The sequence below is a fragment of the Pomacea canaliculata genome, linkage group LG10, assembly GCF_003073045.1.
Source record: "Pomacea canaliculata isolate SZHN2017 linkage group LG10, ASM307304v1, whole genome shotgun sequence".
Classification (NCBI taxonomy): Eukaryota; Metazoa; Mollusca; class Gastropoda; order Architaenioglossa; family Ampullariidae; genus Pomacea; species Pomacea canaliculata.
Window position 1 is genome coordinate 2,860,787 of NC_037599.1, and position 18,040 is coordinate 2,878,826.

Sequence of the window (18,040 nt, forward strand, 5' to 3'; positions counted from 1 at the left end):
AAGCATAGCTTTTGTTTGTTAAACGGACTCTCTCGTCTTGTGTTGGAGCTAGTTTGGATGAGCCTCAACCGTTGTATGTGTGTATAAGAGGATGATAACCTACTCGGATGAAATGTCGACAACGAGAGACGAGAAGCATTCACTAGTAGCCTAATGTCAGTCAGTGAGACATTGTTCTTGAGACAAGCACACGGGGCGACATCTTGCAACATCTTGCACGGTCCACGGCGGCTGTGTTTCAGTTTAATCTGTTTGCCAGGATGGTGTCGGAGAAAAGTGGAAAGATTTGCCTTGCATTCATTGGGTCTATTTTCAGTGTGTGTGAGAGAGAGAGAGAGCAGGAGAGAGAAATGTCGGAAAGAACTTGGTGCAGACAAAATAAGGGAGGTAATAAGCTGTCTACGTTCCTCCGCCAGTTACGTGATTTCGATACGTGACAGTTACGTGACGCCTGCAAGCTGCTGCCAATTGATCTGCGTGGGCATGCTTGACCCTGAACGTTCGCAAAAGCTGAGGATGATGAATGCGTTTAAATTTGCTGCATAAATTCGGTGTGGTTTTTTTTTTTCCCTTGTGAAGGACCCTACAGTTGTAACAAATACCAAAAAATTTACGGGTTTTCTGCAGAAAGTGAAACTAGAGGAGGGTTGAAATGGGACTAGCACGTAACTTTGAGGCTGGTCTCCTGTGTACACATACCTGTGTACAATCTGTGCCCCACATCTCTCCCTCTCTCATGCACACAATGTGTCCGTCTATCTATTCCTTACCTTTCAAGCGTGGATGTCGTATCAAGCATTACCGCCTTCCAAGGAATTCTAGTCAGGTGCGCCTATCATTTTCACCACTCTTCACCTGTGTGACCCAGTCACTACCGTGATGCGAATTTTACGACTATTTACGATTTCACCGCTGCCCCGTGCGATGTCGAATGTGTTACCGGTCCCCATCCCCAACTTCCCAGCCCCCGAGATTGACAAAGATGAGTGAGCTACCTTCCCTGTTGAGCTTCCCTAAAGCTTCTGTTAGAATACGGTGACCTCTGACCTCCATGAAAATTCATGAACAATGTGACTTTGAGCTGTGTGGTATAAAGATTCTTTATTCTTTTATCCTCTGTGGGATATTTAAATATGAAAGTCCATTATCCACATAACATAGAGCGTAAATGCTATTTAATACCGTTATCAAGGGAGGTTTATTTCTATTTTATATTTAATATATCCTTTTGTGAACCTGTGTACCCGCGTGCAGGACCAACAGATTGAGTCTGTCCTTTGTTTCTGAATGCTATGCTGTTTGTTAATGTAGATCATAATTATGTAAACCTGAACTATGATTGTAAAAGAGTCTATTCGATGGAGTGGATATATATGTTTGTTTTGCAAGGGGCCGCATGAAAAACTGGATGGTTCTAGATAATATAGTTAACTCAGTGTTACTACTGTATACATCTGTCCGGCCGCGGCCGGATCCGGCCGCGGCTGGCGTTTGCCTCTGATATAGAGCTTCATCTAATTGCCCTCTGTGATAAATAAAGTCTTGTCTTGTGTACTCATACAATTCTCTATGTAGTACCAAATATAAGGAGATCTGTATATCTGCACACACATATCCATTGAGTAATTTCACACCTAATTCACGGCCTTTCACTTGCTTTCTCCTTTATGCATTTTCTTTCAATCACGTTTCAACTGAATTGTTTTCTTTAGATCCTAGAGCCGGAAGAATTTTGAAGTGATAACAATTATTCCATAAGCGTCAATGTAAATAATAGGAAGAATTTTGTCTGTTGTCAGAGAGGATAACGTTAGCCAGTACACAGCAACCATGACCATCCCAACACTTGCAGCACTGGACACAGTGAAGCAGTGGTACAATCAGACAATGTCTCAAGCAGGTAACAGTCCCATGTGGACATGTTTTTACACTTCATGTACACGTCATGTGGATGTTTGTCAAAGTAAAAATTACATGCAAAAATTAATCACTTCTAGTGTCTCTCGCACTCACACACACTTTATACATTGCATGCACAGAAATTGTCAAATCCATGTCATTGATTATTTCATACAGATTTATTAAAATATTTCCTGATTTTGTTTTTTAAATGTGTTCTATGAGTCAGGCGATATATTTCATCCACAGATCCCCGCGTGAGTGACTTCCCCTTGATGAGGGGTCCAGAGAGTCTTGCTGCTGTCATTGGTCTCTACCTGCTGGCAGTTTCCCAGGGCCCACGTCTGATGGCCAGCTACAAGCCATTCCAGCTCAACCGCCTGCTTGTTGTTTACAATCTTGCCATGGTTGCCTTGGCAACGTACATCTTTACAATGGTGAGACTTCATTGGTGCTTCTCTCATGAATCACACATGGATACAGTCCACTGTCAGCATATTCTATAGCTGTGCCATTCAGAATAACAATTATTCATTGGGTAATTAACTGAATGAATATAGCATCTTTGTGCTATATTGCTCCTTCTCTCCCCCTCCTTTGGTCTCTTGCATTTTAATGCAACCTCGGAAATTTGGGTGGACAGATCAAGTAATCTAATGTGTCGCTTCATGGCAAATGGCCAGATACAAAAACCACTTTGTTTTTCCTCTTTTTCTCTAAAGTTAAAAGGGAAGTAAATGCTGCATCCAAACACTGAGGGTTTTTTTGTTTGGAGTTGCTTCCCTTAAAACCTGCCTTGTGAGCAGAGATGAAGGGGGAAGAAGAAAAAGATGGAACAGATTTGTGGTATGGTTAGTTATTACGTGAGATGGCCATCTTTTTGGTAAGTTATAATCTGAAGATGAAGGTCACGGACTAATGTTTTTTTTGGCATTTTTCTCCATGCAGATGTGCCTGTATGGGGTTAGGCATGCATTGAGGATATGACGTAGACACTTGTATGAATGTGTCCAGCTACTATTGGTGTTTTGTAAAATCATCTCATCTGAACATTGATACATCTGTCTGTTCTATCTCAAACTATCAATCGTGGAACGATTTGCATGAAGTCGTGATAGTTCTGTCCGATAATATTTGTGCGTTCTTAGTCTTCCTTATTTGCAATGATGTGACTAAGATCAGTTTATTCTGGTTTTGTGTGTGTTTGCAGTGCACAATCATAATGGTTGGCGATGGTCACAGCTTTATCTGCAAAACTGTTAATGAGACACTGAATGGGAGTCATGGTGGTTTGGTAAGTTTTGGCTGTCCTGGGGGTAGTTTTCTGTTTTACAGCTAGGTTTCTTTAAATACTAGATTCTGCATAATATTCTTTTTTCATCACATCTGCAACAATCTTTATGAATTAAAAGCATGTTTATACACCCCACAATGTTAAAGAGTACTTGTAAAGAACTTTATTTGCAAGTTTGGCTTTAGGGTATCACTAAAGGTTCATTAATAAAATACTGCTTTTAAAATCTTAACATATTGGAGCCGATGCAGTAGACCTTACTGAGGGTCCAGAGGTAAAGTGTTTGTCATTAAGTTGAGGATAGTGAGTTGTGGGATTAGATCTTGCTTCTGGTACCACTAATTTCTTACTGAATATGAAATCTTACTGATTTAGCCTTAATTGCCAACAATATAAGAACCACACGAGCACAACACTTCCTGGATGGTTTATACAGAATGTCAGCTAAAATACTCAGAATGCTTATGAGCACTTTAGCACACAAAACTATCCAGTTAGTTCCTGGAAATGGGTTGTGCAGTATGCTTCTGGGTTGCCATTGGGAGGTGCATAAGAATGTACTAACTGAACCTTAAAACCTTTTATTTCTCTTCCTGTAGGATCATTTAGTTTTAACAAATCTTGCCATGTTGTGTTCTATTAGAGCAAAACTGACTAATTTTGCCAGTGTAGCTTTTTTAAGTTAACCAGTGCGTAAAAGTAATAGACATCATGATAACTAATTTTTGTCTTGATTTTTTTCAGACTTTTAGTGCAGGATGGTGGTTTATGTTCATGAAAATATTGGAATTTGCTGATACGGTACGCATTGTTTACCTACCTTCAACTTTTATCCTTCTTTGCTTTCTCTTACATTCAATGCATGTGTGTGTACAGATGAGTACATAATAATATGTGCATGCTGTACATATACGCCTGTACAGAAAAGCATGTATGAAAGGTGTTTTGTGGCTGCCTTCACTTTTTCTGTTTGCCTGGTTGCCTCCATTTCTTTCTTTTTTTGGGGGGCGGTGGGGTGGTTTCCTCCTAATTTGTTTCATCTTTGCTCTTTTCATCTCTGCTTTACTGCTATGTTCTTGGTGCAGACTGAGCAAGCATGCATTCTTGAAGGAGACAAAAAGAAACTGTTTTCTGATTTTACATGCTTCATGCTAGGAGATTTGTACTTACAATTTTTATCTTGTTTCATGCTTGAAAATTTGTAAACACCACTTTTTCTCATATGGCTGTCTTTTATGACAATAAATACACTAAGTATTTTACCTATTCCTATGACAAATAAACCTTGTATTGTAACCAAACTTCCCTAATCTAAACACTATATATCAGTATTTAAAAGATCTTGTTAGTATGTTTTTTGCTCTTATTCCTTAATCATTTTTTCAACTTTTTCTTGGGGAACTGCAGCTCCCATACACTGAATAACAATCGTTTTACTTCAAGTGGAAGATTTATATATACACTTGCAGATTTTCTTCATTTTGAGGAAGAAGTTCGGTCATGTTTCCTTTTTACATGTCTACCACCATTCCACGATGGCAGTAATTTCATGGATAGGCTTCAAGTTTGTACCAGGAGGACAAAGTGAGTGAGAGTTTTTGATGGACAGCATGTACGACATACAGACATACAGTTTATTTTATTCTCAAAATTTGTCTTTAGTTAATCAATCTAAGCTTGCTGGGCATTTGATGTTTCTTCTCTCACAAAAAATATTCAGTAAATTTGCTAAAAAGGTTTGATGAATCCTTGGAGTAGGGAATGCAGTCAGATTGTATATCTGATGTGTTAAAAGAGATAAAAGGGATTATTTCTGTGCATAATTTGAGAGAGAAGACTATCAAGTATAGACAGTATGAGTTCTCTTGTAATAAATAATGGAAAGTAGTCTTAATGATTTAATTTTTCACTCACCTATATGGATTTTCTGTACATCTAAAAGTGTCATCATATCCGCTAAAGGAATTGCTTTCTTAAGCCCATTGCGTGAGGAAGCAGAGAAACAGGTTGCTTACAAGGCATGACACTCTGAACATGATGGTCTTTTCTGTTTCAGCTATCGTCTATCCATTTGTAAACTCTTTCATCCATATTATCATGTACACTTACTATGCACTGGCTGCAATGGGACCACAAGTACAGAAGTACCTCTGGTGGAAGCGCTACCTCACTATAATGCAGATTGTAAGTAGTCTCACAGATCTGTCTTCTACCACTTGCCACTCATTTCTCCAGTTCAGCCAGTTTTAGTCTTTTCCCTGCTTACTTCATCATTGCTTTTCATTTTGTCTTGTACAGCATATTCTACCATGAAGAGACACCCTTTCAGTCAGTAGAATCTGTTATTTCATGACAGCTGCTCTGTTGCATATATTCCTATAATTTAGAAACTAGGAAAACCACATAGATATATGTCCCAAGTTAAGGTAAGAGAGAGCAAGCAAAGGAGTAACAACTCAACCAAAGTGTCAATGAACATCACAAACAGTATAGCTCATGTATGATTTATTAGTGTAAAAATCTGCGTCATATCAATAATGCATCAACTTGCCATAAAACTCTCATCATACTAATCGCCCACCAGTTTCACTGAAATAGGAGTTTAGCAAGAAAATTTGTGTTTTATTGTTTGCCATTCTTGCTCTTGCCTTCCGTTATGGTCAAAACAGGACTAAGAAGATTTTTGCTCTCATTTTCAGTCCCAGTTTGTGTTTCTTTTGGCACAAACACTCACCAACGCACTGTCTGAATGTGACTTCCCCAAAATCTTCTCCTACACAGTTTTCTTCTATGCCTCGACCATCCTTCTACTATTTATCAACTTTTATCGCAAGGCATACTTGAGCAAGGACAAAAGCCAGTGATATACAAATATGACATAGATAAAATGAAATGCTAGTATTTTATAAATCTCTTTATGATGTGTATGAGTACGCAGTCAAGTTGTTGCAGTCTGCAGTTGTGATTAACAGCAATGTTTTTCTTTATTGCAAGAAATGTTTGTCCTTGTGAAAAGTTACCATGATAAGCTGAAACAGTGTGATTTAATATCTTATTGAGAGATACGCCACAATGGCTGAAAAATTCCAGGTCCGAAGGAGACCACTTTATAGAAACTTTTTAAAGTCATTTTTTTCTGCTGTGGCACGTGGAAGGATTTTTCAAGAAGCTTGATGTGTATGGGTTTTTATGAACTGCTTTTATTTTTTAAATCAGAAAGTTCTCAGATTTTTTGTTGCCATTCTATGGTATTAGCATGAATAATAATTTGTGGTTCTTTTAGATATGCAGGCTATATCTTACATTTCAAAGAAAGCAGTCCAAGGTGAAATAGGATTTTTGCCCATTGCTATTTTTTTCGAATTCTTTTCATACAAGAACAATTTTTTCTTAAGATTTGGTAGCTATTGAATTTATAGCTTCTTGCACTTGTGAAATTGTCCATATATTTACAAACTAGTACATTAGTTTACTATTTGTTAAGTTTTTGTATTTTGCTGTCCTCTGCATTATCCATATCATTCCTTATATGAAGAATCAACTTATGAAAGAAAAATCCTTGCAGCTGGACAAACCGTTGAACTTATGTACAATTTAAATACCATAAAGAAAGCTGTATGAGTTTCAGATATTTTTGGTTTGAATGTAGGGTGACAAAGTGCGATGTACTGTAGGTGTGCCTTTATAAATTATGTTTTTTTGAGTGGATGACTGAAGCTACAGCACCTTGTATCATTATATTTTGTTTCCATCCATAATAATAGCATATGTTTAGAATGCAATATTACCATGACAGCTAGATAACAAGTATAACCGTCCTATATTGAACCAATCGAAAACATGGTTATCTCAGCTACTCAGTTTGACTCCTGCAGCAGATTTAATGATCATATGTGTGTTGCACGTATTCTCATATGGCTCTGACTCTCCATTGGGTGAAGCATTCACATCTGTTTGCCAGTATGGACCTGCCAGCTTATTCCACATTTTTGCATTTGTATTATTGTAAGATTGCAGTCTTAATTTTGGTCCTTCACTTCAATCCACCGGAAATGTATTTTCAACACTCGAACAACCTCAAATACCAGTGGTAATAAGGCTGAGGAACTTGACCTATTCTTTCCCTCCCCTAACGCTTAAAAAAAAAGTCACTGTGCTGTGTAACAGCATAAAACTGATCAGTCACTGAAAATCATTGTCTTCTACTTTTGCATAATTGATTTTTGCATTATGGGTCTGATTTGCTTGCTTGTGGTGCTATGCTGATGTTAATAGCCTGCCTTGTTAGCCACAATTTCTTTTGTTTAAGAAAGTTTCTCCTTCCATACATCCCTGGAAGGCTGTCTTAGTGACAGAACCGAACCAAACCATTTAACATCAAACAATGGACAGGCCTCCAGATGGGGGTCCAGCTTAAGAGGTGTGCCCCGCTAGCTCGTGCCTTTGTCGCTGCTTAGTCTCATGTCCCCACAATTGGTTTCAGTTAAGGGATAGAGATATATTATTTTTGCATTCAAAAGCTGTTATTTCGATCAAACTTCTACTTAATCCTTTCTAAGAAAGGTAATCTACTGGTTCTTGCTTCTCATTTTTCGAAATCTCAGTCAAGGTAAGTCATCAGTGTAAAAAGACGACAATAACAATCAATCTGCACAATCTGAATCCTGAATGAATCGACCAAGTTAAGCTCCTCATAAAGTCTTATGATTTGGGATGCTTGTTAACTTCTTAATATCATTCTGTTTTCACTTTTCTTTTACTACATTCTTTTTGTTGCCATAAACCATCCATTGACTTGCATGCTGATGTACTCCAGGAGTTTCATGCTGTTATATCACAAGGTGCTGCTTGAATTTCCAAATTGTTTTGCCACATTTTCTTTAATTGTAACATTCACCCTTTAACTTGGTTACTTAAATAAATGAGCTTTTATCACGTTTTCCATTCAGAACGCCGTTTCAGAAAGTTCGTAAATTTTTATTTTAGAATTTATTAGGTTTTCATGCTGTGCACTTAACACGGATTCTGAAGCATAAAATTGCAAGGTATGTATGTTATATCTGATTATTGCTGAAGAATAATGCATGTATGGATGTGTGTGTGTTGGTAAGGAAAAGGATTGTCTGGATCGTATTCTAATGTGTGTTGCACAAGCCTATGCTTGTTGGGTGCTCAGATTTGGGAGTTTGATTTTGTTTGTTTTTTTCTTTTTGGTGAGGGATTAAGACTGGGGGTTTTATTTTATTTTTCAAGCTGTTATTTCTGGGAGTCATCTTCCTCAAAAACATTAAAACACAAGTAGAAATCAAGATACACTCAAAAGCATAGGGCAGATTATAGTATGGAGTCTTGTCATCTGCTTCATCTTTCTCCTTACAATCACTCGTTACTCTGGCAGTTACTCATGCCACACAATATTATCCAGATCTAGAAGTCCTTTAATAACCATGTGTTGTCTGGAGCAGCCAGGCATTTGTAGCTGAGTGTTAAAACCTGTTGGAGAGGCAGAGACGGTAACAATGCTTGCAAACTTGTTTACCAAGTTTATAATGCATTAAAGTTCAAAAAATTCTTGGACTGTTTGTTGTTATGGCTGGAGCTTGGGTATTTTGTTTGATGACATTTTTCTTTACATCTGATAGCCTTTACCTAATTGAATGCACTAATAATGATGGCTAGTCACAGACCAATTTGCATTTTTTTTCCTATCCTATATTTTCCTCAGATTTAAAAACCAACATACACGACTGAACTGGTACAACCGTGACCAAGGCAAAAATGTGGTTTGGTTAGTTGGCAGTTGTGAACTGTTTAAAAAAATGTAATGTGATTTTCGTATTAGTTGTGACAATATTTAATAAGACATTGAGTATGTTAGCATCGAGTTGCAAACAGTCAAGGAATCTGGCCTGCTGGTATTGCAGGTGAATAATGTAATTGTTTAACACTTTTTCTCTGTGGTGCAAGAGACAGGTATATGGCGGGGATCAGTACTTCATCTATAGTAATAATCTCTGATCGGCTACACTGACCGCGGATGAAGAATCTTGACGAATGAAAGCGGTAAATTAAAAGTCGACAATTATATATATACATTACAGCTGGAAGAGTTTGCAGCAGAAATCAACCCAGGCAAAGCACGGATACTCAGCTCGTGGCTATTGTGTTAGGAACGGTAATCCAGGAACATTTTCAACCGTAGTATAGAATTATTTCCCTTTACACATTTGCTTTTTGTTGACTTGTCTCGGACCTGCAAATTCTTCCCAAGTCATGGTCTCTCGAACGTACTTAAAACAATAACTTTCATTTGACACAAAACTGAACATGCTCCTCGACGCAGAACTATTTATTTTAGCCCTTATAAGGTTAAACGATAAAGTCATCCTCATGAGGTGTTAGGAATATTTGGAGATAGCAGTCACTACGAACTTGTATTACTGGACTGCTGGCAGACGATTTTTATTCCCAGTTAATTGCTAAAACGAGGCATGAGACTACAAAGCTTCCGGTTTTGTCACATTCTTTGTTACGGCTCGCCGAGACAAATGTCGGAGAACTTCGCAAGAGGCTGAGCTTTGGTCTTGGCAGACAAACAGCAATCCACCTAAACATCCGTGATACCAGAATCTTTTTTTTTTTTTTTTTAAACACGTGACTTCTACAAAAGGTTAAGGAAGCACAATCGACTGACTTGCACTGGTAAACAAACAACAATAAAAGGGGGATGGAGGACATTTCTACCAATAAAAAAATCGACCTCCCGCCTGAGCCAAATCGACCCCATTATGAGAGGAGCAATATGGTTTTTGTCGAAATGACAGCTGACCGATGAATAAGCGGGCTCTTTCGAATTATGGGGGGGAATTGGTGTTTTACGCCGTGTCAGCAACTAAGGCTATATTACAGCAAGCAGCCAGCCCTGTAAACAGATGCCACATGCAGAGAAAGAACAGCATGCCCGAGACGAGAAATGAACTCTGGGCAGCCAACCTTCACTGTATTGGTGACAGGCGGTAACCGTTGCGCCACCGGACCGCTTCTCTTTCGAATTATACTTATTGTATTTTACGCTTTATCTGTAGAAATTGCTATAGATAAAGCCAACAGTCGTTCAAAAGCAGTTAATTTTTTTTAAAGTTCTTAATACTTTTCAACACGCGGCTTATATAAAGAGGTCGTAATACAACACAATTCGTAGTAAAATGTGCTGAGAAAGTAGATCGTAACAGAGAGGATGTTTCCACAGTAAAAAGTTTTGGTTTGCATTTAAGAGAAGGTCTTCATGGGTAAATTTTTTGCTGTCTTATTACTATCAACAGATTTTGACTGCATAATAATTCTTTTTATCTTTTGTTTTTCTGTTTCTTTATTTTAAAAAATAAAATCTCCTATACTTGTTTTCAACAACTAGATAAATTAAGCTGCCTTTCCATTGACTAAAATGTTCACGAAGTGATAGGTGTCTAGATGTAACCAGTCGTCGCGGACGCCGCCTCTCACAAGAGCAACACCGACGTCCACGTTCTTTCCACACAATAAAACGATTGCCCGAGGCTGTCCACATGTTATATTTGTTATCAAGTTGCTCAGGACTTTACGACATAGAACACAGATAATTATATTTATACAAAAATATCTCAACGCTCAGTTCTTTAGAGAAGCTGGTCAAAACCATGATACGAAACGTAAGGCAACAGCCTTTACTCTTAAGTATATTTAATATCAATCCCTCAGTTCATAACAAACAGTTTGCAATGTTCTAGTCCTCAGTCTATCAGTTCCTAACCATGCAAACAGTCTCACTATCACACTGTCACTAAGCTTCTCAATACCTGTTCCAAATATCAGTTGCCTGTACCCATGTACTCACAGTTCGGCGCCTACTAGCCAAGTGTCGTCGCCCTTCACATCTCCAGTCAGAACACGAATCACACCAATCACACTTGTCATCCACTAGAAGCGGTTGTTCATCCCCCGAGGGTAGGAAACTCTTTGGTCACCCCGTGTTAACTCTGCGACGGATGATACTCAAAGGTCGTACACAACGTCGGGGAGGGGGAGGTCCGGGGTCACAGCAGCGGTACTCCAAGTGACGTCACGAGGCCGACGGTTTTCCGAGCCCACGTGCTGCTGGGTGTTGGACCGAAGGCGATGGAGGAATGGTCTGGGGAGGTGATTCTTCCTCCTACAGAAGGGCTGCAACTCAAGTAGCCGGTACAGGAAAAACCGTAACTCCAATTTACACTTTACTACTATTCTACACCACATTCTCTCATACGTGTGTGTTTACAACTTTGAAATGTACGTGAGTTGTATTACATTTCCATAAACAACCCGAAATGTCATACCTCGTCTAGGCGAGGTCAATCCACCAAGGGTCAGTATCAGCGTGGATGGACACTACCCTGCTCTTCTCTCATCTCAACTCGGGACATTTACATGTGACTCAGGCTCGTCTTCGTCCTTCACTATCTCGGGCCTCAACCTCGCAGAAAGTTCTACGGCTGAACAGTGTTCACCAAATACTGTACTCCGTGTCACGGTTAACCCTTTCCCCGCTGACATTCTCATTCCTTCTCTCATACATGCTTTCTTGCTTGCAGTTCTCATGCAGCGAAGGGGTTAAACTAACCTAGAAACACGGAGGCACGGACTGGTCTGTGACACCAATATTTTGACCAACAAAGAAGAGTCTTGAAGACACTGAATCTTTATTCTTTGAGTGCCTGTCTGTAAATGTATTCCAGTAGATTACACTTATGTTGTAGACAAAATTAAGCCTTTCATTAGGTTGTGTGGATTTATTAGCCAACATTTCATTTAGAGCCTTTCGCAGAATATGGACTACGTATGTGAAACCAGCTTTTAAATACTCAAAAATATCATAATCTCACTGTCATCTCCTTTCAGTCCTAATCGTGTTTATTTAATCAAGATAATGATTAGTCAATCTCGCTCACATCAAACCTTTCAATCTTCATCCACTTTTCCACAGTACCCACAGTACCCTTAGAATAAAAATTCCACTGTCTCCCCCAACTCACCCTCCAAACAAAGAAGACAAAGATGAGTTTGAAATCATGTGGTTTATTGCGGCAGTCAACAAATTAAATCACAGAGTTATGCTTATTATTTCACCAAAAATTCGTAATTGGCAACAACCATGAGTATATTATATTGACAGATTTTAAAGCTGCATCTGTCCTACAACCGTTGTCTGAAAACGTACTATATATACATAAAATGCAGAAGGTGAGACAATTGTGCTGGATTATCATCTAGTCAAAACAAATTGAAGATTTGAGAACTTATCAACCGGAAGCGCACAGTGATTCTTGCTAGAGTAAGATTCCAGTCACTCAGAGAAGCGTAAGATAAATTGTGAGTGGCTAGCTGGCTCAAGAGACGATGACCACAGCCCTGTGTCTGCTTGCTGTGCTCTCATGCGTGAAGATGTTATGTAATAATTAATGATCAGTCTCACATAAGGGTGTCTGTGAGTGAGCGAGAGAAAGAACAAACAAGTGCTGCTAAAGTTTGTCATTCTATCAGCCTTAGTTCACTGCTAAACACTGTCAATAAGTCTCTACCACTTTCTTGTTGGTCACGTGCTCATAAAAAGCGACAGTCGTCTTCAGTCCTATATATATATATCCACACCGTGTTTCCTGAAAATAAGACCGGATCTTATACTAATTTTTGCTCCAAAAGAGATTAGGGCTTATTTTCAAGGGATGTCTTTCTTTCAGTTTAAAAAAAAACTGCATTTATTCTAGTACTGTCTTCTGAAACATCGTCATTATACATAACTTTACTTATTTATATATTAATAATTATCATTACTTTATAATTCATTGCGTCCGTTGCGTGTTTCAGTGGAAAAACGAAATTAGGGATCTTAATCTTAATTAGGGATTATATATTTGGTGTCGGGTTTATATCACGAGCATTCTAAAAAAAAAAACATTCTAGAACTTGTAGTCTGGTTAGGTCTTATTTTCGAGGAAACACGGTTGTCCTTCCAGTCCTCAAAGCAAGCTTAAGAAAGATAAAAAAAAAATTGGAAGAAAAAGAGATTAAATTGTGATTAATTTTTATGATGAACCTAAGACCAAAATACTTGTCCAATCTTCTGCTCACGGGTCCACTCCCACGTAGTTCCTTAGCCTAATGGCCGCATCGGAGAGGCTGAGAATTGTAAGTGGTTCAACGTGTCTAAGGCATGTGGAAGGCAGAATGACAACTACTCCTTCCACCGCATTCTATCCACCCCTTCCCCGTCATATGGTATTAGTTCGCTAAGGGGAAAGTAAGGGATGGTGGTGAGGGAAGAATGCTTCACTCAAGCCTGTGCGAGCTTCGAACCAGTGACCTCCAAAGTAGCAGATACTAACCACAAGGAGGTTGTTATGATGTAGTACGTATACCCAAGGTTTTCTTTCCCTCGTCCCTTCAACACGTCCACCCTAAGAAAACAATGTAACCGCAACTAGGGCCGTTACTAAGAGGGGACCTCGTAGGTTTATGTCGGTTTACCGGACTCCGCAACATTGTCTGGTCCACAACTAACCCCTGGGATAGCGATGCCTCTGTTTCCTAACCAGAGACCCAGGTCACGGCACTTTTTCTGCCACACACCCACCAGCCCACCCACCCTTATTTATACCCGTCCACCCTTACCAACACCCACTTGCACACGTGTTCGCAGTTCTCCGTGCGTTTGTTTGTTTGTTGGCCTGCGTGGCCATGCAAACAGTTGTTGGCAGGACCCCAGGACGGGGGAGCACGTGGCATGTAGCTTTCACATTCTCTGTTCGCTTTCTTTTTTATTTCCTTCAGACCTTTGCTTTCTGTGTTGCACGGGAAGAGCGCGTGCTTCGGTGGAATGTCAGGACAGTGTGGAGAAGGTCGACGGCACTCGTGGACTCGCAGCCGGAGGGACGAAGTGGAAGGACAATCACACGAACTCCATCTCCACAAACACACAAGCTGCGCATTAATAATTCCCCCAAAACTCATGTTTCATTCGCGGACAACTTTACATATTTTGTGAATCTGAGATAATGCTCCATTCTTCTCGAGGACAACTCGTAACGAGACTATGAACAGCTCGCATTCATAATTAATTATTTCATTCTATCCTCGAGACTGATCTGATGAGTTGTTGTGTAATTTATCTGATCGGAAGCCTGCCAGCTTATGTTGGATTCGGTTGGTTGGTCAGTCTGCCTCAGCTTTCAGATTCATACAATATATCTTTCGCTGGAAATATTCTTTGTTGCCGAAAGATGGCTAAAGTTGCAGATGAAATGCCAAATGCTCACCTGCGGATACACGCATCACGTGACAGTTTCTACACTGCACGTGCTCTCTGAACCTTCAGGGAGATGAATGCGCAACAAACAGCCAGAGACACGAGCCTATACATTTCTGATGGACTGCTGACTCGAGTCATTGAATTATCAAGTTAATATCAAGTTAACTTCCGCTTTTGTCTGGACATGCGCTGTAGCTTGATTGGTCCCACGTTGATCGAATAATACTTGTAAATGAACGCATTTTGTTTAAATTGATTTTGCTTTCTATAAATTTGTATTGAAAAACTACAAAATTAAAAATATTTTAGGCAGATTCACTGTTGTGCACACGCTCGTTAGAAACGAACGTTAGTGACCCTGACTTGTGTGAGATGTCAGAAAGAGTGCCGCATTTATCAACAATCCAGTCTACTGAAATGACTACTGAAGATAATCGTCGAGGATTTAAAAGACAAAAAAGCCCACGAGTTTTATATCAACGCCAAATTATTGTCATGAACGAGATAAGAAAACCTCCAAACGCTCGTCACTGAAAGTAGATTACAAGGATGTGTTTTCAAAAAAAAAAAAAATCAGATTACGTGTGTGGTATCGAACCGTCTGCGTTTTGTGTGTAGTTTTCTGCTTTTATATGTTGTTTGGTTATTTCCTACCTGATTCTTGCAATCCTACTTTTTTGCTGTTATTGACTAACCATGTGGTCGTACTTATGTGATGAGGAGAACCCATGCTGCTAGGAACGGTCTGAATATTTCAAAATAATTTGCCCTAGTAATCATTTTGCTATAAACCGCCTCACGGTTGCGTGTATGATGTTTGTACAAAGCAGCTTCCACACGACTAGTGAGAGCAACACATGGCTAGTGATTAGACCGAGACTTTGCAGGGCAATCTGGTGAGGCAACAATGAGTGGGGCACCAGTAGTGAGGGTTGGCTGTCCTGGACTCGAATCTCGTCTCCGGGAGGCTGTTTGTTGTTTGTTTGGAGCACCTACTTACAGGGCCGTCTGCTTTGCCTTGATATGGCAGTTGGCGTGAAACATCAATTCATTCCCCTCTACACAACCTTATATCACAAACTAACATGGAAAGAATATCAAACAGAATGTCTAAACTTGTCTTCTAACTAAGGACATTATGCTTGACCATCATACTTGTATAAATTCGGCAATCTGCCAGCCAACCCTCCTGTCCATCATAACCTCCAGCCATTGTTGCTCCCTCTCTTTCAGCAGTCTTTACGAGAAGAAATAGGTTGAGAGATTCACATAAAGCAATACATTGAAATTCTCGTTTTCTGTGAGTTCGCCCACCTCCCAAATAGTTGTATAATGCTTTTTATGGGGGAGTGTCTTCTCAACCACACAGCTTGTGTAGCCAGTAAGATACTACTTGGCATTGATGTAAAGCCAAGATAATGTCCCAGGAATATTTGTCTAGTCCTGTAATATACTTAACATTTCGACAAGTCGATCACAGTATCTTCATAAACAAACGATCGTCTAAAAATGACACGAAAAGAAGTTATTAAATTCGTTCAAACAGAGTTAAGTTTATGGTATCTACAAATATCTGACTGAAAATGCCTTTAAAAACAGAGAAGGCATCAAGCAGTTTAAAGTACTCACAAGAGAGAGAGAGGGGGGAAGGATGTATGCGTGAATACGTGCGTCTGTCTCGTGCCTGCGCGGTCTCCCTCTCAAAAGATGAATCGATACACAGAAGCACAGAAGGATTTCATATTGATCCACCCGGCGTCAGATGAGGTCAGCGGCGAGCTGCTAAAAATACTTGATGAGTAGAAACTTCAACTGCTTCCTGTAAACTCTTGGCGACATCCACGGACTTCTCGTGGTGGACATCACGGACTTCTCGTGGTGGACATCACGGACTTCTTGTGGTGGACATCACGGACTTCTTGTGGTGGACATCACGGACTTCTTGTGGTGGACATCACGGACTTCTCGTGGTGGACATCACGGACTTCTCATGGTGGACATCACGGACTTCTTGTGGTGGACATCACGGACTTCTCGTGCATTCTCTCCCTTTCTGAGCCTCTCTTTTTCATCAATCCCGAGTTGGACCCTGATGCCGGAATTGCTGCTAATTATAATCAAAATGCTACAAAGTCGCAAGAGTAAGAAAAAAAAACTTCTTCCTTTTCCCATTGTAGATGAAACACTCAGTTATGCAATATGTATTTGCATTCAACGCGCTGGGGAAATCACGTGACTACTTCTCGTCCTATCATGGCAGCCGCGGGAGGTGATGGCAAACACTGGGAGGCAGTGAACAGACCAGTTCGAAAGCCACAAACCATGAAGTTTTTCAGCAGTCGAGAGGCAAAGTACCTATACATTCACTAAAGGTCATGAAATCGCTGTATGAGACCCTCGCCTAAATACCGGGTGGGCCACTTAAATAGTTCGCCTCCGCTCGGTAAACGCGGGCTACTTGTAAGTGGTCCACCGTGGACATTGGTCACATGGTCATAGCAATCATAGTTATCACCTGGACTATGTCCTCATCTCCACTTGACAAGCCTGGTGTACGCACTTTTCAATTTATAGCAGCGTGTGATGCAGTCAGTTCAATTCTTCCTTTAGAAGAACAAACAAGCTCGTGTCTTGGCCGTGTTGGTGTCGCGTAAACAACAACAACAACAGTAGAAGAGATCCCCGATAGCTTGAGATGTTTGTATGTATGGAGGCAGTGACTGTATTCAGACTCGATTTAGTAAAGCGAAGGTGATAATGATGGAAAGAAGGATGGAAAGAAGGGGTAAGGTCAGGATAATAACAATAATGATATGAAGACCAAATAAAGTGACATTGTCTTTTACTATTAAATATCCGAAAGCAGTTCGTTGAATGTACCTTCTGAACACATAAGAAAACATTTCCAAAAAAAGATGTCTTTGAGTATCAGCTGAAGCTAGGGTAACAATAAAAGTAGATGAGTCGCAGTCAGGACCTCAGTATTACAGGTTTAGCAGCTGGCACAAGTATTTCCAAATAAATCAGACTTAGCTAATTACAAAATGCTAATTCCTACCACACCGACTAACGACTTTAACGTTCTGTTCGTGAAATAAACGCCTACCTGCCCTCATAACAGCTGTGCAGAGGTGTAAACTATGGCATCATTGAGTATAAAAGTTACCATGACTACGCCTAACGGACACAAGGACAATGTCTTCTGTCTGTGACAACGTATCTTGATGACTTCACGTCCAGCGCGATGTTTGATCGTGAGATCCGTTAGAAGCAATGAACACCTCAGTTTTCTAGAAACTAATGGCAGACCTTCATTGTGTTAATAATCTATGTTTGGACCCGGGGTACCTTCACGATGGTGCCTCCCTGTCTGTTGACTAGTGCTAAGGTAGTTACGTGCAGCAAACTGTTTACATCTGAACACTAGACCGCCATCCTGGTCTGACGAGCATTAGCCAGGAGTCCCTTGTCTGGCTGACTCCAAAATACTAGGTTCCAAAGATTTGAGCGAGAGACACCGCCTCCAC

General features: G+C 40.0%; 1 protein-coding gene across 10 annotated transcripts in view; it reads left to right on the forward strand.

Moving 5' to 3' along the window:
* LOC112573605 (elongation of very long chain fatty acids protein 4-like) overlaps positions 1-8,765 on the forward strand; it is a 30,362-nt gene extending 21,597 nt beyond the window's left edge. For 9 of the 10 annotated variants that reach the window (XM_025254120.1, XM_025254121.1, XM_025254119.1 and 6 more), the window contains 7 exons: positions 1,800-1,900; positions 2,149-2,336; positions 3,110-3,193; positions 3,938-3,994; positions 4,663-4,777; positions 5,250-5,377; positions 5,893-8,765. In XM_025254120.1, the coding sequence (XP_025109905.1) occupies positions 1,831-1,900; positions 2,149-2,336; positions 3,110-3,193; positions 3,938-3,994; positions 4,663-4,777; positions 5,250-5,377; positions 5,893-6,057 (807 nt within the window). In that variant the 5' untranslated portion in view covers positions 1,800-1,830 and the 3' untranslated portion in view covers positions 6,058-8,765. Of the gene's footprint in view, positions 1-1,796; positions 1,901-2,148; positions 2,337-3,109; positions 3,194-3,937; positions 3,995-4,662; positions 4,778-5,249; positions 5,378-5,892 lie in introns of all 10 variants that reach the window. The other variant, XM_025254122.1, reaches the window with a different exon arrangement.
* The last annotated feature ends 9,275 nt before the right edge of the window (positions 8,766-18,040 follow it).